Source organism: Mytilus edulis, chromosome 7 (assembly GCF_963676685.1).
Source record: "Mytilus edulis chromosome 7, xbMytEdul2.2, whole genome shotgun sequence".
NCBI lineage: Eukaryota > Metazoa > Mollusca > Bivalvia > Mytilida > Mytilidae > Mytilus > Mytilus edulis.
Window position 1 is genome coordinate 61,494,106 of NC_092350.1, and position 26,163 is coordinate 61,520,268.

A 26,163-nucleotide genomic window follows, 5' to 3' on the forward strand; every position below is an offset into this window, starting at 1 on the left:
AAAAAAAATGCATAACAACTGCCTGGAGTCTCTGTATCAATAGCCGGTCTCAGGGTTATCACTTTTCGAAAGTTGTGGGCCCCCACCCCCTTTAATCTTTTTGTTGAGACCCTGCTATGTCTCTTCCCCACCCTTTCAATCGTTTTGATAAATCCTTGCTATTTCTCGTTTCCCATGCGACCTTAATTTTAATGCTGAACTACCTTTATACTTTCATAATTTTTATTAATGATATGTCATTGTCAATTTCAACTTTGACCCTGTAGGTCACATGTACAATTAGCTATTAGTTTGGTTAAACTTTACTTTAAGCGTAAGTCATATACGATGTTTAAAAATAGCTTAAAAAGTAACATTAATTCACTGTCCTTGTCGTTAAAAAAAACCTTAATTGAATACAGATGCGTGACGTCGAGGAAATGCATATTATACCGGGGTGGGGGAGCACAGGCACTTGTCTCAGACATTTTTCCCCTATATACCTTTATGTGTTATATAAAGGTATATAGGGGGGAAATTACGAGACAAGTGCCTGTTTGAGGATGGCGTTCTGGTTATTCAGCTTACCCTAACAAAGAATTGGAGCCCATTTCAGAATAGCAAATCATATTTAAAAAATATTCGATCCATTTTACAACACTCGTTTAATTACATCAAAGTCGCCCAGTTTTATTTGGATTTTTAGACTTTATTTCGTTTTCTCTCCCTTCCGACACTTTCGATAAGTAATTGAAAGTATTCAATGTTGGTAGACCAATAAGGGGTCTGAAATTTGGAACAATCATTCTATATTGGCTATTTCCTTTGGTCAATAAGGCGCCTATCGAGTACAGCCTTGTTTTATTTCTTCAAACACAGCTCAGATTCAGTTCTTATGTATAGATATGGTGGGATACATCATTTAATAGAAGGTTTAATGGTTTTATATCATCGCTCAACTTAAGAATATGTTTACTAGTTTATTTACTGAAAAGTAACAGTTTTACGGTATTTTTAAACTAGTCGTACTTTATAGTAACCTCGCTTGATGTATAGGTATTCACTTTATCTACCCTTTAAGCGTATTTAAGATACAAAAAAAGTAGTGATAAAGTTCGATTAAAGTGTGGAAAGGATTTTAGAAAATATAAATAATGAAGCTAATTTTCATAATCTTTTCAGCTCAAATACAAATATTGTCCTAAAATCAAACAGATCGATGAATTACGCATGTGTTTGAAATCTAGAGTATGCGCAGTGACGTCCACTAAGAAAATCAAAGGCGGGTTTTAGCAGGGATGTCATTTTCAACATTTTTAGTCGGAATAATTTTTAAAATATACTTTTGTGTTTTTATCATACTTTCTTTGTTGTCCACAGCAGGTAAGATTTTTATACGAAATTAACCGAAAAAATATTTACAAAATTAACTTACAAATATGCAATATATTATATAGACATTTTGTTTACTTAAAACTTATCTTCCGTCATCAAAATTTAAAATTTGTGCGTAAATCATGAAAGTGAAATATTGCTCGACCAGTGCATTTGTTTAATATACTGCATTAATGTCATTAATGGCAAAAAATTTAATTTATCGAAATGTTATGCACACTTCACAGTGGCGGATCCAGGGGGGGGGGGGGGGGGGTTCCGGGGGTGCGCACCCCCCTTTATTTTTGCCGATCAATGCATTTGTATCGGGACATATGTTTTGCACCCCCCCTGCACCCCCCCTTTGCCCTGGGTTAGCACCCCCCCTTTCGAAAATTCCTGCATCCGCCCCTGCTTCATTTTAAACAATGTGCACTAGTTATTATAAAAAAAGAAGATGTGGTAGGATTACCGATGAAACAACTGTCCACAAGAGACCAAAATGACACAGACATTAACAACTACATTATATGTCACCGTACGGCCTTCAACAATGAGCAAAGCCCATACCGCATAGTCAGCTATAAAAGGCCCCGAAATGACCAATGTAAAACAATTCAAATGAGAAAACTAACGGCCTTATTTGTATAAAAAAAATGAACGAAAAACAAATATGTAACACATAAAAAAAAAAAAGTCAAACACTGAATTACAGGCTCCTGACTTAAATAATGTGGCGAAGTTAAAGATGTTCGCGGGATCCCAACCCTCCCCTAACCTGGGACAGTGGTAAAACAGTACAAATAAGTGTTGATTAAAAGAAAAACTGAAACAAATTTGAAAAAGGCAGGCGTTTTGAGTCGCTGTCCATTCGTTTAATGTGTTGGAACTTTTGATTTTACCCTTTGATTATAAAAGGGATTTTTTTTTTAATTTTCCTCAGAGTTCAGTATCTTTGTGATTTTACTTTTTAATGAGAGATTTTATCGTTGTTCAGTTGTTGGGTAGATAAAATCATTTTAGGAATAAAAGGCGTGTTTTTGTTCTCTTTCACAGCGGAAATCTTAAATTTTTACTTTATTTTTTCTAAAACATAAAAAAAGGAAGATGTGATATGATTGTAAATGAGACAACTCTCCATGGAGACCAACTGACATAGAATTTAACTACTATATGTACCCGTACGGCTTACAACAATGAGCAACGTCCCCAGTCCGAAGTAGCTGTAACAAATTGTACGCTCCTCGTCCAACGTTATAAGCTCTTCGACAATAATTGTATGCTCATCGTCAAAATGTGTACGTAATCATCTAAATGTGTGCACTTCTCGTCAAAGTTGTTCACTCATCGTCAAATATTGACCGCTCCTAGTCAAAACTTGTACGCTGCAAGTCAAAAGTTGTTTCCTCCTCGTCCTCGTCAAGAATTTAACGCTCTTTGTCAAAAGATGTATAATGTTCATCAAGTTGTTACCTATTCGTCAAAGTTGTACGCTTCTTTCCAAAAGACGAGAACGACTACAGTCGCTATCAAATTACATTTTGTACCTGGTACTAGTATGGTAAAATGTGACAGAAAAAAAAATTAAAGTATACAAAAAGACTGCTTATAAATCAATAAACGAAAACCCGTAATGAAAGCCAGTATATCCAATAAACAACAGCCACATGGTTGTATGCTCCTAGCTTGTGAAGTGGACGACAATCACCATCGACAACTGGATAACATGCTTTTGGTAACACACGAAACAACTGGATTACTTAGTATTATGCTCCTTGTATGGTTAACAGCAATCCACGGCACCATTGTAATACATGCTACAGGTACGGTTTGCAGCAACCCACGAAACCACTGGATTACACACTGCTGGTACGGTTGACAGCATCCCCCCCCCAAAAAAAAACACACTGAAGCCAAATTTACCGGTACTACTGTTATGGTTGACGGAAACTCACGAAACCACTGGATTACATGCTCCTGGGACGGTTTATAACAACCCACGATATCATTGGATAATATTCTCCTTTACGGTGGACAGCAACTTACCTAACCAATGGATTGCATGCCTCTTGTACAGTTGACAGCAACCAACGAACCAACTGGATAACATGATTCTGTTGCAGTTGACGACAGCATTCAAAACCCCTGGATTGCATGCTCCTGGTTTGGTTGATATTAACTGAAGAATTCACTGGACAGCATGGTTCTGCTAGGTTTCAGCAAATCAATTCACGAAACAACTGAATTACATGCTCCTTGAACGGTAAATAGCATCACACGAAAACCTTGGATTACATGCCTAAGGTTCGATTTAACCACAGGATTACGTGATCCTGGTACGGTTGACAGCAACCCTCGAACGCACTGGATTATATTATATTGCAATTGTTTACAGCAACCAACGAAACAATCGGATTACATGCTCCTATATCTAGTACCATTGTAAACTGTAATAATAAAAAAAAAAACGACGATGTCAGACATATTCAGCATTGAGTGAAATTTGAATGAATGTCAAATAATTTCTGAGGGAACAATTAACAAACAACACTGGAAATGAAAATGAAAATGGGGAATGTATCGAAGAGACAACAACCCGACCAAAAAGCAGACAACCGCCGAAGTCCACCAATGGGTCTTCAATGCAGCGGAAAACTCCCCCACCCGGAGGCGTGCTACAGCTGGCCCCTAAACAAAAATGTATACTTGTTCAGTGATAACGAACGTCATATTAAACATACACAAGAAACTAAAATTAAAAATCATACCAGACTAACAAAGACAAGGGGCGCCTAACTTGGGACAGGCGCAAAAATGCGGCGGTGTTAAACATGTTTTGTGAGATCTCAACCCTCCCCTATACATTTTGTACCTCTGGCCAATGCAGAAAAAACAGACACGCAACAATTCGCACAGTTAAAGTCAGTTCAAAAGAGGTCTTGAATTTCTAGGATTTACAACAGAATGCATATCATTGGAAAACAGTATCACAAATTAGTGAAATTACGCATCACGCCATTGAAAGATCCAAATAGAACGGAAATGGGGGAGGGGGGGGCAGACGTTAGGGGACAAAATAGGTTCAGCACCTAAACTCAAATGAAATCATAGTATTTTCTTGGGAAGTGAATGAGCGACAGAAAATGATATTCAAAACCAAATACAACAGTTTTTTTTTTAAGTTCGGCTTAATGCTTTTAACATTTTGACTTTGTATGCTAGTAATTCTTCAATTATTTAAGTTAAAATGCTGTTATTCAAGACTGAATAACAATTTTTTTCAAGACTGAATAACAATTTACTGTTTGTGGTAACTTTTACTGAAATTGTCCCGTTTCTGGACACTAAGAGGGTTAAGAAGACCAAACAAATAGCAACTTATGTTTTATTTTATTTCTCAACGGCATTAAAAAAAATGAAAGGGGAAGTCTTAGTTCAAAAGTTGTACGTGCATCGTAAAAACCTGTTCGCCTTTCCACACACTGTAAGTTCCTCGTCAAAGGTTGTATATATCAATGGCTCTTTTGCGCCAAGAGATTGGGCCAAACGCCCCAACACTTCGATATACCTTCTATCATTTACAATCATACCACATCTTCCCATCACAATTTTAGATTTTCATCCCCAATAATTATATTAGTTAAACTTCGAGTCGGGATTGTCGGTTAGAAGTTTCGTGTACTCAATTTTCATATAAGAAACGGCAACAATTACAACAATTTTTTTTTAGTAAACATGATTTCAAAGTGGTTAAAGATCGTTAATCAATTCAATAGCAGTAAACATGGAGGTTTAAATTTTTTTTTTGATATGGTAACAAACAGAGAAACAGAGGAACTGAATTAATTATGATGAGTACAATGCCAGTTGAGTTTCGGATTCCGATTAAGGGGAAAGGGGGAATGAACCATCGTTTTTGCTTGACAACTAACAATTTTGAATGGTGACCACCTGTTCATATGACTTACATGTACATTGTCCCCCTTTTTTAATGGCTAGATCTCCTAACAACAAGCAGGGGATAACATATTTTTGAGATGTGGCAACGGTTATAAAGAGTGAAAATGTGGGGATGTGGGATACTGAGAGGGGTCGGGTGTAAAAAATGGGTTCTTTGAAAATAATAAGGGAAAAGGTTGGGATTACAACAAAAGTCGGATTTCGGAAATGACCACCCCAGTGTCTCGAGGTCTCTCACCTCAAACATGGTATAAATTCAACTTGATATGGTCTAGAGACTAGATATACACTCAAGAAAATTCTGAATTGACGTTAGTCCATCAATTCGTTTACCTTTAACTCCTGTTTCGAATGCTATTGATCTTAAGAGAAATTATTAGCATAAAGTTATCTGAAACTGATGACATAAATAAGTTTCATACCACGGTAGTAGAAATTAGGAGTAAGGTCATTGGTACAAAGGGTCCTCTAAATACCAAAGGGTTATAAAGGACTATTTCAATTTTCAATATTGGGAATCAAAAAGATACTGTTGATTACTAGTATATAATGTTTTGCTAAGCGTCCAGTAGCAAATATTTCATGCTTGTTCATAACGATTGAATGCAATTGTGATTTTATAATATATTATACCGATATATAGAATTCAATCTTTTTATTGATTTCTATTTCACGTCATTTTATGTAATTTTTGCCATTTGCATCAAAATATGCAAAAGAAAAACTAGTTTTAACCCCGCCATACTATCTATGTTCGTATTCTTATCCCAAGCCAGGGACATGTTTATAAAGCGCAAAACGTATTTGATAAAACAACTACTTCATTATGCTTTCAGATAGGTTCTGAGCATTTAATTATAAAATGAAATAACTTAAGTTAGTTTAAATTGAATGTCAGTATTATAGTACAGTTGAGAATATGAAAATCTTTCTGTTTATGTAGCTACGACTATTTCTTTTAACACTTATTCGACCATAACAAATTACTTACCGAAAATGTTAATTGCGTTCTGTCATCTCTGATGACTTTTCTCAAACTGTTGAAACTTAGACAAGGCCTATAACCTAAAAATGCATTAGTCCTCTTTATAGTTAGACCTATATTGTTAAAACATAGCATCCCTCTAGAGTCCTTGTCTTTAAAGTCTTCTCGGAAAAAAAATATATCAGCATACTGCATGGACTGTACTCGTGTTTTCTGTGTCGGCTGATGCAGAGGACCATAATATCCACGTGTCAAGTCAGATATTCTTGTTATTTTGCCGGTTTCTGCTACAAAGAAGTATACTTTTGCATGATGGTGTTATTTCAGTGTCTTTTCGGAAAAAATAACTTCAGCGTGCTGCCTAAACTGCATTCGCGTTTTCTGTGTCGGCTGCTTAAAAGGTTCCTGTTATTTTGTCGGTCTCTGTTACAAGGAAGTGTACTTTAGCATGATGGTGTTATTTTTATATTATAAGTTGAACATCAAAGATTGCGTAATACTGTTTCATAAATCGTCTGTTTCACTTCTTGAAGTACCTACTTATAAATCATATATTCTAATATGTCAATAATGAACGCGATTGTTCTAGACCCTGCCGACTAAAACTGGTTGAATTCAGTAAATCAAATATGTTGCGCAAACAGTGCTCGAGTTATATAGCTGTTCTCAAACCGTGTATTTCAGCAAAAGCATGTACTTTTAAAGTTTTTAAAATGAGTCTAGTATTATATCGAATGTATGTATGAAAAAAAGTATTCATCTAAAAAAATATAAAGCATGTACCAAATGACAACAATTAAAGTTGTAATCATGAGTATTATCCCAACCAGGCATAGATTGCCTTAGTCGTATTTGGAACAACTTTTTGGAATTTCTGTTTTTAACCAATCGGCTTACTTGAATACTTGAATTTGCCTTTCGACTGTTTTGATTCTAGAATATGCAGACGAAATCCGTGACTGCTGTATCAAATTTTAATCCTGGTATGTTTGACAAGTTTTATAGATTTGGGTTAGTAAAGAAAGAAATCTTCAGTCCATTAGTCTGTATTGGGTTGATCAAGACCTTTCACCAAGATCTCAGAAGTTACTTTACATTTGACGCTAGAAATCAACAACAATAATATAAGAAGAAGAAGCTTGGCTAATTATTTATCATTTGTTCTCGACTTGTCCTAAGTTAGGAGTCTGTGATTGTCGTGTGTTGCTGTATATTACATTTGTTTGTCGTTTATTGTTTTGTACATAAATCAGGCCGTTAGTTTTCTCGTTTGGATTGTTTTACATTTGTTATTTCTAGAACTTGCATAGCTTACTTTATATGTTTTGCTAATAGTAAAGTGACAAATAGTTGACTTTAGTTAACTTCATTGTCATTATTGTCTCTTTTGAAGTGTTATCTCATTAGCAATCGTACCACATCTTATTGTATTTTTACAAATTAGCAATTTTTGTTTATAAATGCGTTCAACAGAAACACACCGTACTTAAAAACTTTTTTTTCATTGAACACGAAAATGTGTAAAATTTCTGTTTACGATTTTAGGTATATAACGAAGCCTCTCTTATATGGACATGTATTCTTTTCAAGTAAAATTTGTCCATTTTTAGAGTGTGGCCCTGACATGGTAAAATAAATACAATACACATATTTCATTATACATTCTAATACAGTGAATCTATAGAACATGAAATTAACACGTTGCCTGCAACTTTATCCTAAATCACAAAAAAGCAAACAAACATAAAAAAAAGCCTCAAGGAGAATGCGGTCACGTACATATTGACCTGATTTTAGCCTCGCTTTGAGGACAAAGTTCCGTACTTTATTGCTAACGAGTTTTAACTAGCGACAAACTATTATGGTTAGTAGTATGTTAACTTGTCATAATATATCATATTTCTTTTAAAAGTGAGGTGTTATAAAAGTGAAAGACAGGTTTCTCTATATCCCGTCGCATTAATCGTTTTAAAAATTGTTTCTATAACTGATTGCAAGTTGAGATTGAATAAAAAGGATGCGTTTATCTAGTCTACATTGTCATATTCGGCGGTATGGGCTTTGTTCACTATTGAAGGCTGTACGGTGACCTATAGTTTTTCATTTCTGTGTCATTTTGGTCTCTTGTGGAGAGTTGTCTCATTGACAATCATACCACATCTTCTTTTTTATATATTCTTTATGTGTATTGTTTCAAAATTTACAAATAACTTGTTGGGTAATGTTTCTGCATATGATAGGTCCATATCGAAATCAGTTTTTTCCTAAAATTCCTAAGCATTTTATAAGATAAAATTGATAAATTGATTTCATTTATTGTTAATTGCTTATTTTTGGACTTCTGTTTTTTCTTTTCTCCTTTAAGTTTATTTAAGTTGCCATACTATCGGTTATCAGTATTTCAATATCTCTCTTTTTTTATTTTTTAGATACTTTTTCTCTAGATATATTTTCTTTGAAAAATACCGTTATAAGTTTTGCAAAATGGTCCCCTGGCCAATTTATTTAATTTTAAACTTGTGACTCATTATTATTGATTTATCTTTACTAAACGTGTTATCTATGTTTGTTCTTTTCAGTTGCATTTTTACACACCCAGTACAGTCACCCGGACATTAATTTATAAACATGACAAACGCGTTGAAAGATTATCAGTTGAATAGGGTTTTAAAATACATGTACTTTATAGTTAGTACAAATGAGTTATAAATACAGAGATAAGTCGGGATCGATTTCCTTTGATACACATGTCTGTCTTGAAATATTTACCAATGTCAATGCCCTTTTAGTCGTCAAAAGTAAAATAAAAAAAATACTGAACTCCGGGGAAAACTGGCAAAATAAAATAATAAAACATATCAAACGAATGGACAACAACTGTCACATTCCTAACTTGGTACAGGCATTTTCAAATGTAGAAAATGGTCACGGATTGAACCTGGTTTTATAGCGCTTAACCTCTCACTTGTACGACAGTCGCATCAATTTCCATTATATTGACAATGATACGTGAAAAAAATGTCACAACTAGGGGTACAAAAACAACAAGGACCCCAAGTGTCATTAGTTGGATCAGTAACTATTTGGATCAATAACTATTTGGATCAATAACTGTCTGGATCAAAAACCAGGGGCGGATCCAGCCATTTTAAAAAGGGGGGTCCTAACCCAGGACAAAGGGGGGGGGGGGGGGAGGGGGGTTCCAATTACATGTCCCCATTCAAATGCATTGATCGTCCAAAAAAAAAGGGGGGTTCCAACCCAAGGACCCCCCCCCCCCCCTCTGGATCCGCCGCCTGATAACTATCCTTATCACATCTTTTGTACTAAAATGTACAATTTTGTATGTATGTACAATAATAGCCGGAAGTACTAGTCGATTATTTGCTCTTGAGACCAATGTCGATATATGTCCTCAAATACCAATATTAAACAAACGGAACTAATTTCCGCGGAACATGTCAGTTTAAAACAATGAATAAAATATCTGATAAATCGATCTTTACTTGGCATTTTCCATATTGACCCTGGTACTAGCCCTTGTCTCATATCAGTCCTCTGGCTTGTTATGTGAATTTCTGGTGTATATCTGATTAATGGAAGCGCGGGAAAACGTGCTTAGATCAATGCTTTAAAAATACCAATAACATTATAAAAAGAGGCATCCAAGTCTTATATGTCACTGTGTAGGATCAGGGCCGTAACTACCTATGAGGCAGCCTGAATTTTCTACACCAAAATCTTTTTTGGAAGTAATAAAATAAAATATTGACAATATGTACACGGAGAACTTTAGTTTATATTATAAACAACACAAGTTTACAGTTTAAACAGTGTTATCATGATACGTGATATGTCTGTCATTTTTCGGATTTTTGATCGAAAGTGAACTGTTTTAGTATTTGTTTTTTGGGTTTTTTTTCGTGTGGCCGTCCGTCTGTTATTCAGTATTGAGGGGGGTCAGTATTCGTACGAGAACACATATGAAACGTTGCTTTCGATAATTTTGAATAAAAACTGTTCACATTTACTTGGGGGCTCAATTATGCAGCCCCAACCCCCTATCTTGGGGACCTCAATCGGTGGCCCACAAACCCCTGCCTCCCCTGAATTCGAACACTAGTTACGGCCCTGAGGATGTTTGGTAAACGATAAAATGAGAAAGCAACACAATAAACAAACCTACTTGCATTACAGCTAATTTCGTAAAGCATGTAAATCAAAACTTTGGTTAGCTTGCTTGCTTTGTTTGTGTATTGTACAAACCAAAAAATGCGAAAATGTACAATGTCGTCATAATACATGTTAATATAGTATGGTTAGAAACATTATGTTATTGACAATTTGTTGTTCTCTTTATAACTATCTATAAGAAGTACTTGCTTTTGGAATAAAGTATTTTGATTTTAAAAATATTTTATTCATTAAGATATGATAACATTAGATGTATGTTTCATTATAATATTTTATTCTGATTGGCTAACTGCACATCACGTGTTATTCCTTAAGCAATTGCATTACTCAATAAAACCTACCATTCATGATAATACGTGGTCCCACAATAAAGTGCACAGGTGAATTAAATAAAAAAAATATTGTTTTCATGATCATAGCTAAAAAAAATGTAATTATAAGTATTGAATGCTTCTTTTTGTAACTTCATAGGGTTGTAAAAGCGTTGCCTGTGCGCACATTTTTAGAATGAAGCGCTTCCGCGCTTCATACAAAATGTACTTCGGTCAACGCTTTTACACCCAATGAAGTTACAAAAAGAAGCATTCAATTCTTAAATGAAAAGGATTGAGCATCAGGCACAGTCTATAAAAGCTCTCTTCATATTACATGTACAAGGTATAATTCAATTTTTAACAACTGTATTTACAAAAATATAATTTAGTGGAACATGCATGCTACTTATGAGCACACACGAGCAAATATGTCTACAGTGTTACTTACTAAATGTAAAGTATATTTTAAAGTTGGCAATTGCTCATCATTTATTCAAGTACCTTGAAACATTCAAATATCGTTACAAGTCGTTAAAATATATATATATGGCTTGGAAGAGACACTTAGCTGGCATAGTGGAATAAATGAATTGATGAAAGTATAATCATTATACATTACAGAGGCAATTGGCTGTTGGCAGTGTGGTGTCTTTTTTAGAGGTATAAGAGACGAGTGTAATCTAGCCGACAGACAATATTTCAACTGTACTGCTTGCCTCAAGACATATACCAAAACACATCTTCATGATTCTTGGAATAAATTTCGATGTAAGTAGCTTATATTTGATCCAGTTAATTGTCATAAATGATATAGATAATAAATAAAAAGGTATGTATATGTTACAGTAAATAGGTGAAATTAGGAATTACACGTAATTACTAAACATTTCAGTAAATACCTGTAATTACTAGCCAATTTAGTATTTACATGTATTTACTAGTTGTTTCAGTGATTACTGGTATTCACTGATTTTTTTTGTCATTTTTACAGCTATTTACTAACTTGATATTTTTGTTTAAAAATTAAAGATAAAATTAAAGATACCAAATAATAAAGTAAAAGGTTAGGTATTTTAGTGCTTACTTAATTAAGTATTAAGAAATATAAGGCACATCAAAAGTGTATACTCTTTAGCGTTTGTGAATTGAAACTGGAAAATGGTTTTTCTAAAAGTTTTGAAACTCCCTAAATTCATTTTCAGCATGCAAGACAATAATATCAATCCAAAATTGAGAAATACATTTGTGAGATGTTTATAGGCAACTTCGCCACCTCTTTTTGATGATAGACATTCGATAATGCAAAATTTGATAATTCTTATATACAATCTCATAATTTCTTATATAAAATCTCATAATTTCTTTAAATTAAAATCTCCATCAGGCATACTTTGCATATAAACTTGCCCAATGACATAAGTTAAATTCCTTTTACAAAATAGGTTTATATAACACTGCTTTTGTCAGACTGTTGTGATGAAGCTGATTTTCTTTACAAACAAATTTATCCAATTTGATGGTGTAAGAGTCACATTTCATATTTCTGTGTTTCTCTTTTTTTATGAGTTTTTTAAGACCTCCAAACCTGTAACAAAATTTTATCATTGTTTTTACTTGTATAATAATCATCTTTGTGTGGATTGAATAAGTCAACTAAATGATCCATCCCTTTTGTTTTACTTTCAATGTTGTCATTCTGTTTCTTTTTGTCGAGCCGGCGACTTTAAAAGTCGCAAAAGCGAGACATAGCAAACCATTTTGTCGTCAGAAGGGTCCACAAATATTCACTATGTGGTTAAAGTTCTTTAAATTCTGATAACTTTCTAAAATTATCCTGGATTTGTACCAAACTTTAACAGAAGCTTGTTTATGATCATAAGATAATTTTCAAGAAGTATTTTACTTATAAATGGACTTAGTTTGTATGCCAGTTAACATATCATTCACACTGTGGTTAAGTTTTTAAAATTTTAATAACTTTCTCAAAATATCCTGGATTTCTACCAAACTTGGACAGAAACTTGTTTATGATCATAAGATAATCTCCAGAAGTTCGCAAAAAAAAAACCCCTCCTTTTCCGTATATTCCTTATGAATGGACCAATTTTCCAGTTAACTCTACATACAATCTGCGGCTAAAGTTTTTTTTTTAAATCTTTATTATATTTTATAAACCATCCTGGATTTTGATCAAATTTGGACAGAAGCTTCTTACAGTACTAGTCAAAAGATAGTGTCTGGAGGAAATATTTTTTCCCCATATTTGTTGGGCCTGCGACTAACAGCAAAAGTAGGCGAGATACTGGGTTCCGCGAAACCCTTACAATTTAAAATCTGAATACATGCGTAACCTATCTCCAGCTAGGCGTTGAATTGAAACCGAATTGAAGGTCACATTAATACGTATTCAATGAGGTCCAATAATTCACTTACAAGTGCACAACTCATCAACCAGGTTTCTCAGCTTATTTTAGTAAAAAAACCAAAAACATATTTTTTTTTGTATATCTTGTAGCTAATGCTCCTATAACAAAAAGGTTCATTTTAGGCTGGTCCCTTTTTGAGAGTTCTCACTGATCTTCTATAGTTGGTGTTACCATAACTTTTGATCAGCTGACCATATTACAACATTGTTTTAACAGTTAGTAAATAGGTGTAAAAATTCATTTTAAAATTAGTAATTACTGGTAATAACTGGGCTGTTTCAGGAATTACTTGTATTTACTAAGTGCATCGGGGATTACATGTAATTACTAAATTTTAGTAATTACATGTAATTCCTAATTTCACCTATTTACTGTAACATATATATAGTCTATCATTTATGACAAATCACGGTCAAAGAAATATAAACATTTGAAAAATCTTGAATTAATGGAGGAATCGTGACCAAATTTGGTTATGATGAAACTTGACGAGTCTCATGCATGGAAACGAGACTTTAAACAAAATATTATAATTTTCGGAGCATATCACCATGAAAATGAGAAATTGAATTTCATAAAGAATGTTCAAATTCTGTTTATTGTCAATATAAAAAAGAAGATTTGGTATGATTGCCAATGAGACAACTCTCCACAAGAAACCAAATGACACAGAAATTAACAACTGTAGGTCATCATACGGCCTTCAACAATGAGCAAAGCCCATAACGCATAGTAAGCTTAAACTTTATTTAAAAATTTGAAATATTAAAGTATATGTTCCTATTGGAATGAAAGATATAAAATGTGTGTTCAAACAGGAACAAATATTATGACATTGCCAAGTTATAACAAAGTTTCCAGTGAAAAGTCAATATACGTTGACAACATATCTATTGGCTTTGAAAGTGAAAAAAAATCCTGTCAACATATCATTAAAACCTCTGTGTATAAAATTACAGACTATATTTTCACACTTCTACAATTTCAACATCAATCATACAATTACGTAAAATTGCCAGTTGTTTCTCTCGATGATTTATAAAATGACTATTAAAAGGGAGATAAGTCTTCAGTGATACTTGGACAATGTCCCGTTCACTATACTCAACCAAACTGGGTCTATTGTCTTTTAACTTAAAGTTGGTCATTCTTGCATGTAACATAGTATAGACATAAGAGGGTCTTGATTTGGGATTTTTTTCTTAATTTTTCTTTAAAATAAATTAGGTTTTCCTTTATTTCCTATTTGGCCCCATTATTCTCTATTGCCTTATTCTTTAATATTTTAGCACCCTGATCATTATCTATTCATTATTTTGTTTACCCTTTTTCACTTTTTAAATACTATGGCATATTTTTCTCTATTCTATAAAATGCATCTGGACTTTCATATAATTTTAGACATAGAAAATTACAACTAATTTATAATTTTAGACACGGAAAAGATATCAAAGACTTGTGTTCGTAGAAATTCATACAAAAAGAGTGCTGGGTGTTATGGTAAGACGTCTGCTGGTGGCTATATGAAGCAGTGCTATTGTTACGAAGAATTCTGTAATAGTGGAACTCAGCTGGGATACAATTTTTACGTGGTAGCAGCCATCACTCTACTCTTCAAAATTAATTTATTATAATTGTTAAACATTACAGTGACGCGTACAAAAAGCAGGATAAAAGCTTAGTTTAAGATTTTTTTTGAAAATACAGAGCGGTGGTAATATTTCTAACTGGATATAAAAGCAAAACTGTATTAATAGTCTGTACTTCTGAAAGCTGGCATTTTTTACTTAATTTTGAACAACGGAACTTAGATCAGTGCAACTTTATAGAGAAAGAAAGTCGTGGATTTATCGTAAGTATATATAATTAAATGACCTGTTTACCCAAATAAAACAAGTGACATACTTTAACAGTTTTGAAATTACAAATTTTAACAAACATTCAACGATTTTTCAAAAAAGCTATGATAAGCATTCTTTGTGTAGCATTTCATAAAGTATTTTACCTTTAAATGTTAATTCTTTGATTGTTGTTCGTTTTCTTCACGTCCGGTAGCAAATGTATCACTCAAAGTCAGAACAAGGATTTTTTTAACAGACCCAAACACTGATCTCAAACAAACAAACACCATAAATAAATAAAGAAGAAAGAAATAAACAGGTTTTGCAAATTTAGTCAATCGGTAGGACACTTTAACTGTCACTGGAAGAAAATAGTATTTTCTGGGTAGGAGCAGGCACTAGCACTCGCAATATATATATATATATATATGTCAACTTGTGGCCATGAACCCAAAATAGTTAATTGAAAGGTTCTATTTCGTGCGCAGGTGGACATGTATGAGGGTAGTAATGGGGGATACCTTCAGGACGAAAAACGGTAAAAATTCTTGCCAAATGACGTTATCGGTAACTTTTGGTGCATGTCGATAAAATGCACACTTTCTTTTAGACGATAAAAAAAATCGTCTGATTTTGACGAATCACGTAATCCCCCCCCCCCCCCCCCCCAATAACGGTAACGATAATTTAAAAAAAAAAAACCTCTGACGAATCACGATAAGGATATTTTGACGAATCACAATATTTTGACGAATCACGATAAGGATATTTTGACGAATCACGGTAAAATTCTAACCAATTTGACGGTAAGTCCGGTAACGGAAGTTGAAAAGGCCGTTTGACTCCTGACGGTAACGGGTATTACTACCCTCATGTCGCGTATACACGTACTTTTAATTTCCCAACGTTCATTTTTGCGTCCATATGATTTGTATATCGTTATATATAGATATATATATATTATATATATGCATTTGGTCGGACGTTCAACAAAAATTGCTAAAGATATACTTATCAACTTGTAACAAAAAGTCAGTACAGGAACTTGAAGCACCTGTAACCTGGGGACAGTATATCTAACTGAAGTTTATATAAACGAGTCTAAATTGAAAACTACGTTCAAACCTATGATTGCGTTGGATAAAAACCGCAATTTTTATACGTGTGCATGTAAAACAAATTTTGTTGTAGAAGGGTCTAAATACACCACAAACAATTTACCGATTTTCCAAAAGACCAAAAAAGTGAAGAAGTATATTTAAACAAAACGCATTTGACGAACAGGTCGAACAACTGATGTTCTTTTACCCTGCTGACTGCCATTGGCGATTGCCAAATAAAATTGATCACAAGACATGTAACAAAAAGGATGCTCTTAATATAAATTTAATACTAAACAGAAAACAATTAACTTGTGGCCACGATGTTATGCCACAACCCTAAGGTGTTAATACTTTTTTGTAGTTAATATATATGTTCCTGCTGTAACTCAGTCTTGCAGTTTATTTATTGTTTAAATATAATTTAATCAGTAGGATAATTATGTAATTGCATGACATGTGAGAATTCCTCTGGTAGAAACATATTGTAGACACAACTAGCTATTACTATTAAATGCGTGTGTGTAACTCCCTTATGAGAATTTGTAAAAAAAATCATTTGGAAAAATGTATTTTATAAGTTATTTGTTTGTGTTCATGCAGTGGTGTTCCAAAATTTTAATATTTATCAGAATATTTATAAATTTGTATAACATGTATAACATGTATAAACCGAACAAGAAACTTATTGCGACAATTTTTCAATTTTTCAATCATATAGCCAAAGAGAATTTGAAACATGTTACATAACTAGAAAATATTCCAAAATGAGTCAATTTCGTGTCATACTAGGGGGAGATAACTCATCGCCAGATGTCGCTTATAACACAGGTGTAATGAAATTTCAAAGAAATTTGGACCGAAAATGACAGAAAATCAAACGTTTATATCTTTATTTCTATTGCTGCTTATATACATCAACGAAGGTAAACTTTTGAGATTGCAAATTTACGATATATTGTGCAATAAAGCTTCTAAAAGTTGCGCCAAGACGTATTGTTTACATCCCCCCTTTTTTACCTGACCCGTCAGGTGTGTTTTTGAATTTCAAAACTATTTATGATTAATTACAACATACACGGCGAGGTTTGTGAATTGCACATGATGTATTATGTATCTTTTCTAAATCCCTTGAAATATACAGTCAATCGGCTTCGAAAAAGGCAAACACCTGTAAGAAATTCATTTCCGGTTTTGATCTGAAACAAGTTGTCGACTATATTTTACATGAAATGTATAGTTTTCTATAGAATAGAATTAATGTTACTGTTCATGATATACTTACATTTTTATCATTAAAGGTTAAAATTTCTTTTAAACAAAGTCCTTAATTGTAGTTGTAAAACAAACAAAAAAAAACATGTTGGTCATTTTGTTTCCTGTTTGTTATGATCAGGTTGTGGACAATCACCCAAATAGGTCATTATAAACCAGTTGGGTGTAAATTTCGAAAATTTTTCAGCTTTAAATTTTTTGAAATGAGGGAAAATATTGAAAAGTGCTTTTGTTTAGGTCATTCATCAGTGACTTTTCTAGAGGTAATTACATGTAAATGGCTTGACTGCATGAGCTCAAACTAAATTAAACAACCAGTTTTAAATATTCAGAAAAGTTGCTAACCAAATGTTTTGCCTTTTATGTAAACCCAACCTGTATATATAATATATAGATATAAGAAGATGTGGTATGAGTGCCAATGTCACAATTTGTAAAAGAAAAACCATTAAATATTGTAGGTCAAAAGTATGGTCTTCAACACATAGCCTAGACTTGCTCACACCAAAAACAGCAAGCTATAAAAGGGCTACCAAAATGTCTAGTGTAAAACTTCTAACCATGCATGCTAAGAGGGAATCCAACAGTCTTATCAATTGTATATAACAAACTATAAACACTTATGAATCATATCAACAAACAAAAACTAATAACATCAGGTTCCTGACTTAGGACAGGTGAAAAAAAATGCTGCAGCGTGTTTAAAAATTTTAATATGTACCAACCTTCACCCTTACCAGTAACAATAGTATTACATCACAACATAGAAAGACACACTATAAAATATCAATTGAAATTGAAACTTAATCAAAAGACACATTAATATACAAGTGGACATAAATTGAATGAAACATGTGATTAATGACACAATGTAAATACATCCTATGAATGTCAAAAAAAGAAATTTGTTAGAGCTTATTTCTTAATGCATGTTGAGCAAGACTTTGGTTAGCTTGCTTGCTTTGATTGTACCGGTATATTGTACAATTGAAATTTGGATCATGTCCAATCAAATTTAAGTATTATATATACAGGTTTTAACTATGGTTATATATATTGTTTGGAGATGTTAATCTTAATATCAAAGCTTAAGCAAACAAAGCAATCAAGCAAGTAGTTTTACTCTACAAGCATTAGGAAATTAGCTCTAAACATTTTTATTCTGTTTTTCAGTAACCTCTTTACAATGTTATGAATGTCAAGCAAAAGATGACCAAAGATGTAATGATCCATTCACACCGGCGGATATGAACAATATCGGTGGAATGCAGGAATGCAGCGATGATTATACCCATTGTATCAAATTTAAAACATTACAATATTTATCAGATTCTGGATATGTCACAGGAACATGGAGAGGTAAGCTAAGAGTTGAAAAATACATGCATTACATTTATAATACCTCATGTCAAATTACTAGATTTCCATTGGTTAAGACAAGGGTTATAATTTACACTATCCCATGTCTAAAGGGGTGACAATTATCTGAATGTCACCACATTGTACAGACCAATTTTGTTTTAGAGTAAATGACAAATTCACAATGAATTTATTTTATAAGATAATGCTCATTTTTTACATTTGTAATCAGACCTTTTTCTTTGTAGACTGTCAACATAAAAAAAAACCATCTTGCTTCACTGTGCTTATTGAACTACTAACTGTTATTTTTATATATTATACATTTTGTACATGACGTCACATCATAGTAAATTACTTTCAATTCAAAAGACACTAATGACGGAACGTTCAGTATAATAAATTAAATTATACAACAGATAAAGTTATAGAGCATACTGTTATTACCACTCAGAAACATTGTCAACCTTGGCTTTGACTTGGTTGAAAAAGTTTTCATCTGGTAAGGTGTGCAATGTTTTCCTGGGGTAACAATCTGCAAGATCACCCTCTCAGCTAAGTGTTAATTATATATTATCACACATTCAGCATTTTGTTCAGGGATGAATACATGTGTGCATAAAGAGGGGTTTGTAATGTGGGTCCTTCAATTCTTAATTCTATCAATTTTAGATAATTTTTCTCTATTTTACCCTCTATTTCTCACATCCCTAAAGCATGACATTCCCCTCAAATGTTAAGTAAAGCATACAGACTCAGGATACCTTTTTCACATTACAAACTAACAGACCAAGAAATTTATTAAACAAATACAAATGTCTGTATGCAGATTTTTAACACCTGTCTATATATTTTTTCCAGATGTACAAGTTGTATCAAGATTCTGTGTGAAAAGACCTGGTAAAAAAGATGGATGTTTCTGGAAACGATCAGCAGGAGGATTTTATTTTGAGTGTCTATGCAGCTCTGATGGTTGTAACAGTGGAAGGACTATCATGCCAAATTTTATAGCGATCATTGTAGCAATACTTGTGGCTGTGTTCTTGTCGAAAAGATCTTAACTTGACACATTTAAAATCATATGTATAACTTCATTGTTCATAATATTGTAAATAGAAACATATCAAAATCATAGATTTTTATTGCTTATTGATTACACAGAATGGGTTATCTCATTTAGGGGGAGGGGTGGGATAATTTGTATACAAATTTACAATGTACATGTGGAAATTATCCCAAGTCTGATAATTACTCAGGTTTTCATAAACATAGACAAAATTTATTGCTATTCAGAGGTATTTTAGACACCTTTCTGTGAATGATTACTTTTTGTTTATTTTTTGGATATTATACTTAAAATATGTACAATTTTTTGTTATCTGTTTTCTTTGGATGTTTTGTACACTGCTGATTGAAATCGAGGCTCACTTATTTTGATTGTAAATATTGCAGCATTGCAATTTTCATTTTTTTAATTTGATGAAGAAAAAAATTGTCAAAATCTAAACAAATGCTTTCTTAAAAATAAAGCTATGAAACCATGATGTCAGTCAAATTCTGAATAATGTAAAACATACCACTTTATCAAAGTAAAACATTGGTATAGTTTGAATTTTTAGTTGTAATAATTTTTAGTCAAGTTTCTTTAAAAAATTCAGACTCAAAAGTGCCTTCATGCTAGAAACATATACCTTATCCTATATGTTATGTGAATCAAAAATTGTTTATCAGTTTTCATAAGTCATACTTTTCTGTATAGGTGATTTGCATTCAATAATTTAAAACCATGCACAAGGGGAAGTAACTCATTATGCATGGATCATTATTATCTGCTTATAAAAAAAACTCAAAACTCCACAGATAAACTAAAATTTAATTTTCTCAGAAATCATCTAACTTGAAAGAAATTCATAAATCAGATTGTTAACATTTTTGGATATATAATCAAAATAAAATTTCATGATCTTTTCGGAGACAAATGTAATCTGATTTGTAAATATGTATTTCTATGAATAAGCAAGAAGTGCCATTTAATTTTTATTGATTTATATTTTATTGTACATATTTGTTTGTAATATAAACCATTAAAAGGGAATAATAACTGGTTGTGTCCACTAAGTGCTTTTATTTAAAGGTTGTGAGCAGTAGCTAGTTGCAAAATTTCTTGGGGATTTAAAAATCTGAGGTGTGCAAATCTAACCATTAAACATTTCATCTGCTGCCAATATTATGATTTTGATTCAAAATTCGGAAGCTGTTTTAAAAATAAAATAATGTATAATTTTAACACAAAAGTGTCAGTGTCATTCTTACTAGAAAATCACTATATTTTCATTGGGATTTGAAGAAAAAAAATGACTAGAAAAATATATCTTTTTCAAAAATGGAAGATTTAAAAAATTGAAGTTCCAGTCATATGTAGTGTCACCATCTTAAAAACCAGTCATATGTATACATGTATTAAGAATTTTTTATCAGATAATGTATCTTCATTTTAGCAGATTAAGCAGATTAGGTAGGTACCAGTCATTTGTAGGAAGTTTTTACATTCAAGGTACCAGTTTGCAAAATATTATTTCATGATTTTTACTTTTTTTAATCATTGTTAATTATAATATACATATCAAAGAGCGAATTCTAAATAGATTAAAATCTATTTTTATAGCATTTTGTAAAGTTGCATTTCATAATGATGTGTATATATAAAATTACATCTTCATTTTTTTTTATATACTATATGTACATTCCAAGACATTTTATATTATATATGCAAATAAAACTACAATTTTACATATTTATATTTAGTTTATTCTTATCTAATCCAATATTGCCCTGAACATGCATGACTTATTTGCCACTGGATGTTAAGCAACCAACAATCAATCAATCTTATCTAATTCAAAAGAGTTTTAGCAGTCAAATGGGTTTTCTCGTTTAAATGGTTTTACACTAGTAATTTTTAGGGGCCCTTTATAGCTTGCAGTTAGGTGTGGGCCAAGGATCTGTGTTGAAGACTGTACCTTGACCTATAATGGTTTACCACATCTTCTATTATGTACAATTATAATGCTTTAATATAAGCAGGAGACCTGCATTTGTGTTGAATCTCAGGAGTACTTTGATTCAGATTTTTTTCATTCAATACTTTAGATTCACATTTCAGCAAATGATAACTTGATATGACCAAATACCAATAGCTTAATCATGAGCAACAATGCACCACTGTGTACCCAAATGTAACAAGATTGGAACTAAAGCAACACTAAATTTCACATTGAAAATGAAAAAAATAATTTTACTAGAACACCCCAATGAAACCACAGGCATTAAGAGTATGTTCTGTTGAAGGATGAATTTTTGTTAAACGTTTTTATGACTGGAAAATTACAGGAAAGGTATAAAAAGTAATTGGTATTTGGTGACAGGACATTTTTTTAGCCCTCCCCAGTTTTTTCCAAAGTCCGTCATTTTTTGTTTTCTGTTTTTCTGTATACTATGAATATACATATACTATAAATAGTGTATTTACTATCCTAGCCATATATAGTCATTATAGAGACTCCTTATATAATATATATCGGTGACAGCCGCGGATAGTAAACTTGGAATTGATAGTAAATAGCAAATACCCTTTCTTTATAGTATATGTATGATCTTAGTATACAGAAAAACGCGAAATTATTGTCATGTCCCCAAGTAATTATGAAAATTATTTGTGATTTAAAAGTCCGAAAATTTGTTGTTTTCTGATACCCATATAATAAGGAGATGTAGTACGATCAATGTTAGTAAGACAACTATCCATCATAGTACAAAAACAATTAAAAGATCACTATACAGTCTCAAGCAATGAGCAAAATCCATACCGTAGAGCATCTATAGTCTTCTGTAAAGAACCCTGACATGACAAAATGTTAAACATTTCAAAGGAGAAAAATGAGATCCTGATTTATGACAAAACAAAGACCACCAACAACCACAGAATTGAAGGTTTCTAATGCACACATCAAGAATGTGAAGAGTTTGATATACTTTCGTTAACTTTACTTTGCCTCAACCAAATGTTATAAAATTCATACACTATGTTTATCACCACAAAACATAAATCATGTCGAAAAAGGGTGATGCTTTTTTTACCAATCGTGAGTTATGTCCCTTTATAAAATTACAATTTTTTTCTTTTCATTTTTCTGACTTTTTCTTCACCAAATGCTAAGAAACATACACCATGTGTTTTACCACAAAACACAGATTAAGATTGAATTTGGGTGGCATCACTTTTACTATTTATGTCCCTATATAACACTATATGCAAGCAATAGCATCATCCTTGTCCTATGGACACATTCTCCATTTATTTTACATTTAATCACCCAGGGGCCTTTTAAAGCCTTCTTTAGAGTGTGAGTTTTACTCATTGTGGAAGTCAATTCTGTAACCTGTAGATGTTTACATTCATGTTTGCTGAACTTCGGTGGAGTTTCCTCATTGGCATCATACCACCTAACATTTATATAAAACAATATTTTTAACTGATTAAACGGAGCAGGATATTTCATGAAGCTGTATTCCTACCCATATTAAGTATGATTGACAATAGAGGTGTATCCTTCACTTTTTTTTTTATTGAAATTGGTGCACAGAATAAAATGGATAAACTATAAGGTTCTGTAGACAAACTTGCATGAAGAATATGAATATAAGTATTGTGTCAGTAATGACTTAAAAAATCACACAACTTTGAAATGACAAACCACAAAAATGTAAAATCAAAAGAGTACATTTATCAATCCCAACAGATTATTAGTGTAAGTGCACAGTTTGTGAAAAGGTGCCTTAATTTAAAAAGGTTGAGTCCTTTAACTCTCAAACAACAAAGCAAGAAATTTTCAAAATCGAAAAGAAGCTTTCTTCAGTAATACTCGTGTTATGTAAAAATCACATGAGAATTATTTAGAACATTGCATTAAATGTGTAGGTAAAGGTAATCTTTGGTTAGTTTGCTTGCTAGCTGAACAGTGAACTCATTATAAGGTTACCTGTAGGTAAACCAACCACCTTTAAAAGTAGACTAGTCAAACAGATAACCAATCTACAATGTATTTGTCTAGGCTAATTCGAAAGGAGGGTAGTATACATTACCTAATAATGACTTCAAAGATCAACTAGCAAGCAAGCTTACCAAAGTTATTACCTTAACCTACACACTATATGCAATCAGCTGTAAAGCAAATTTGAGTTATCACACATGTTGATGGACATTGGAATACCACAATATTTCTCTTCTTTGATGGATGATAAAAACAAAACAGAAGTGATGTCATCTACTTTATTACATGAACACGACAGACAACAGACTATGTCTTTTATTTACCATAATTACATTCTATAAATGAACATATGATTAACTTCATAATGAAGCTGACAACAACAGCCAATAAACCAATCAGAATTCTGATTACAATTAGATTAACAAATCAGAATACAGTTGAGAATTCGATTTAAATAATCAGAATATATTTCAGAATTTGATTTGACCAATCAAAATAGGTTCAGAAATTGATTTAACCAATCAGTGTTTTTTTAAACCAATTAAAACATTGATCAAATTTGCATATATCAATTAGAATATAGATTAGAATTTGATAAACCAATCAGAATGCTATCCTAATTCAAGTCAATTCAAAATTAAATTTATAAAAATTATAAATTGACTTTAGTATCTTAAGGATGTACTTAGGAGAGGTTTTGGAATTTGTGTCAAATGTTCGGACTTTAGTGTTTTTCCATACAAAACAGTGTAAAATATTTTGCCCCATAAAACCCATTTATTTTTTCATATAAGACTTAATAGCTCATGAAAGGTCGTTTACCAAAATTTTAGAAGATTCTTAATTTTCTTTCTTTTGTTTTGAGACCTAATAATACCAATGCAAATATAAGGTAAAAGTCAGACTTTTCCCGTCATATTTTAAATCTCAAATATCTCAAAAAGGAGGTCCATGACCTATCAATATTATTAGCTTATTTTTATCCTTAACTGATGCTCTACAAGAATATAGTATCAATTTTAACTTCTTAATTGATTAATTTTCACCTAAAATCACCTAAGTACATCCTTAATTATTATTTATGAGAAATTCCATATTTTTGACATGATTTTTCAACATTTGAATTGATTGTTTCAGACCTGTCTGCTACATTTTCGGGCACATTTCTAGAAGGAATACCCATAATGCATTTGGTTATGAAATTGCTGATCACAGAGAGCAAACCTTTTTTCATGTTATCTCAGATTCATAGTTATCCTGGTAATAATAAATATTCTATTTTTAGTACTAAGGACACAGAAAAAAAAACATCTCCCCTTACATTTTTTTTCCTTTTACTTAACACAGATATTATATATATATATATTTATACATATTTTTTATGTAATTTTTATTCACAGAGAACATTCATTTTTACTTCCTCATGAGTGAAAAATGTCTGTAGTGGAAATCCTATTTAATATTTTAAATCTAGTGGTCTTTTCTGTCTTAACGATAATTTAAATATTCAACATGCATTAAAATTCATAAAATCCTAAAATATTGGATTTATCAAATGAAAAAAAAAAATGAAAATTTCAACATTTTAGGATCAAAGAGACTTTTAATCTTTTCAAAGATTTGAGCATTTCATACATTAGAATTTATTATCATTATAATTATTGAAAAAATTAACAACATCTTCTCTCATGATCAACATGACAAAGTTTGATTTTTTTAAATCATGAAAAATGTGAAGTAGTCATTAAAAATTTAAAGCACTGATAAGATCATTCTAAAATTAAAATTTTCATACTAAATTAATAGCACACAAAATCAAATTAAAAAATAAATAGCAAACTTCAATCAATTGTAATTAGAATCATACAATTACATATCATCATAAAACAGTCACATGATATCATAAAAAAAAATTGTCACATGATATCATAAAAAAATCTAAGTCACATGATTATACAATATTTACATATCACTAAAAACAAGTACATACAACTGAAAAGTACAATATTTTACAACAACTATGAAATATGACCCATAAAATCAGACAAAATAATGTTCATAAGGGAAAAATATTGAAATAGAATATAGGAATAAATGTATTTAACTCTTCAAATTTAATTGGTCTAGGTGTCAGAACGAAGAATATTTACATATTAAATAAAATCTATTCCAGTCATGGCTTTCAAATGTGGATTCAATTAAAGGAGATAACTCTTGTCCAAGTCATCAAAACATTATTTATAATATTTGTTCCACTGAAGCCACAAAATAAGACATGCAGTGGATGATCCAGAACTTTGCATTT

General features: G+C 32.0%; 3 protein-coding genes across 3 annotated transcripts in view; 2 read left to right on the plus strand and 1 right to left on the minus strand.

The window, feature by feature from the left end:
* The first annotated feature begins 1,142 nt into the window (after nt 1-1,142).
* LOC139481941 (uncharacterized) lies at nt 1,143-15,078 on the plus strand. The gene is made up of 3 exons (XM_071265519.1): nt 1,143-1,362; nt 11,428-11,574; nt 14,667-15,078. Exons 1-3 carry the CDS (start codon nt 1,278-1,280, stop codon nt 14,864-14,866), a joined length of 432 nt encoding a protein of 143 aa, XP_071121620.1. The 5' UTR covers nt 1,143-1,277; the 3' UTR covers nt 14,867-15,078.
* Nucleotides 15,079-16,939: 1,861 nt separating this feature from the next.
* LOC139481940 (uncharacterized) lies at nt 16,940-21,605 on the plus strand. The gene is made up of 3 exons (XM_071265518.1): nt 16,940-17,099; nt 18,622-18,807; nt 19,669-21,605. Exons 1-3 carry the CDS (start codon nt 17,039-17,041, stop codon nt 19,866-19,868), a joined length of 447 nt encoding a protein of 148 aa, XP_071121619.1. The 5' UTR covers nt 16,940-17,038; the 3' UTR covers nt 19,869-21,605.
* Nucleotides 21,606-24,122: 2,517 nt separating this feature from the next.
* Nucleotides 24,123-26,163, minus strand: part of LOC139481942 (tyrosine-protein kinase BAZ1B-like) — a 59,232-nt gene continuing 57,191 nt past the window's right edge. Inside the window, exons 33-34 of the mRNA XM_071265521.1 lie at nt 24,923-26,153; nt 24,123-24,530 (exon numbers count right to left, since the gene is read on the minus strand). The gene's annotated coding sequence lies outside the window, so the exon portion shown is untranslated. The remainder of the gene's footprint in view (nt 24,531-24,922; nt 26,154-26,163) is intronic.

Coding starts and splice junctions, on each gene's coding strand:
- LOC139481941 (XM_071265519.1), top strand. CDS start 1,278: ATGTCATTTTCAACATTTTTAGTCGGAATAATTTTTAAAATATACTTT. Junction 1,363..11,427: donor TTCTTTGTTGTCCACAGCAG/GTAAGATTTTTA, acceptor TATACATTACAG/AGGCAATTGGCTGTTGGCAG. Junction 11,575..14,666: donor TTCTTGGAATAAATTTCGAT/GTAAGTAGCTTA, acceptor TTATAATTTTAG/ACACGGAAAAGATATCAAAG.
- LOC139481940 (XM_071265518.1), top strand. CDS start 17,039: ATGACAGAAAATCAAACGTTTATATCTTTATTTCTATTGCTGCTTATA. Junction 17,100..18,621: donor GCTTATATACATCAACGAAG/GTAAACTTTTGA, acceptor TCTGTTTTTCAG/TAACCTCTTTACAATGTTAT. Junction 18,808..19,668: donor TGTCACAGGAACATGGAGAG/GTAAGCTAAGAG, acceptor TATTTTTTCCAG/ATGTACAAGTTGTATCAAGA.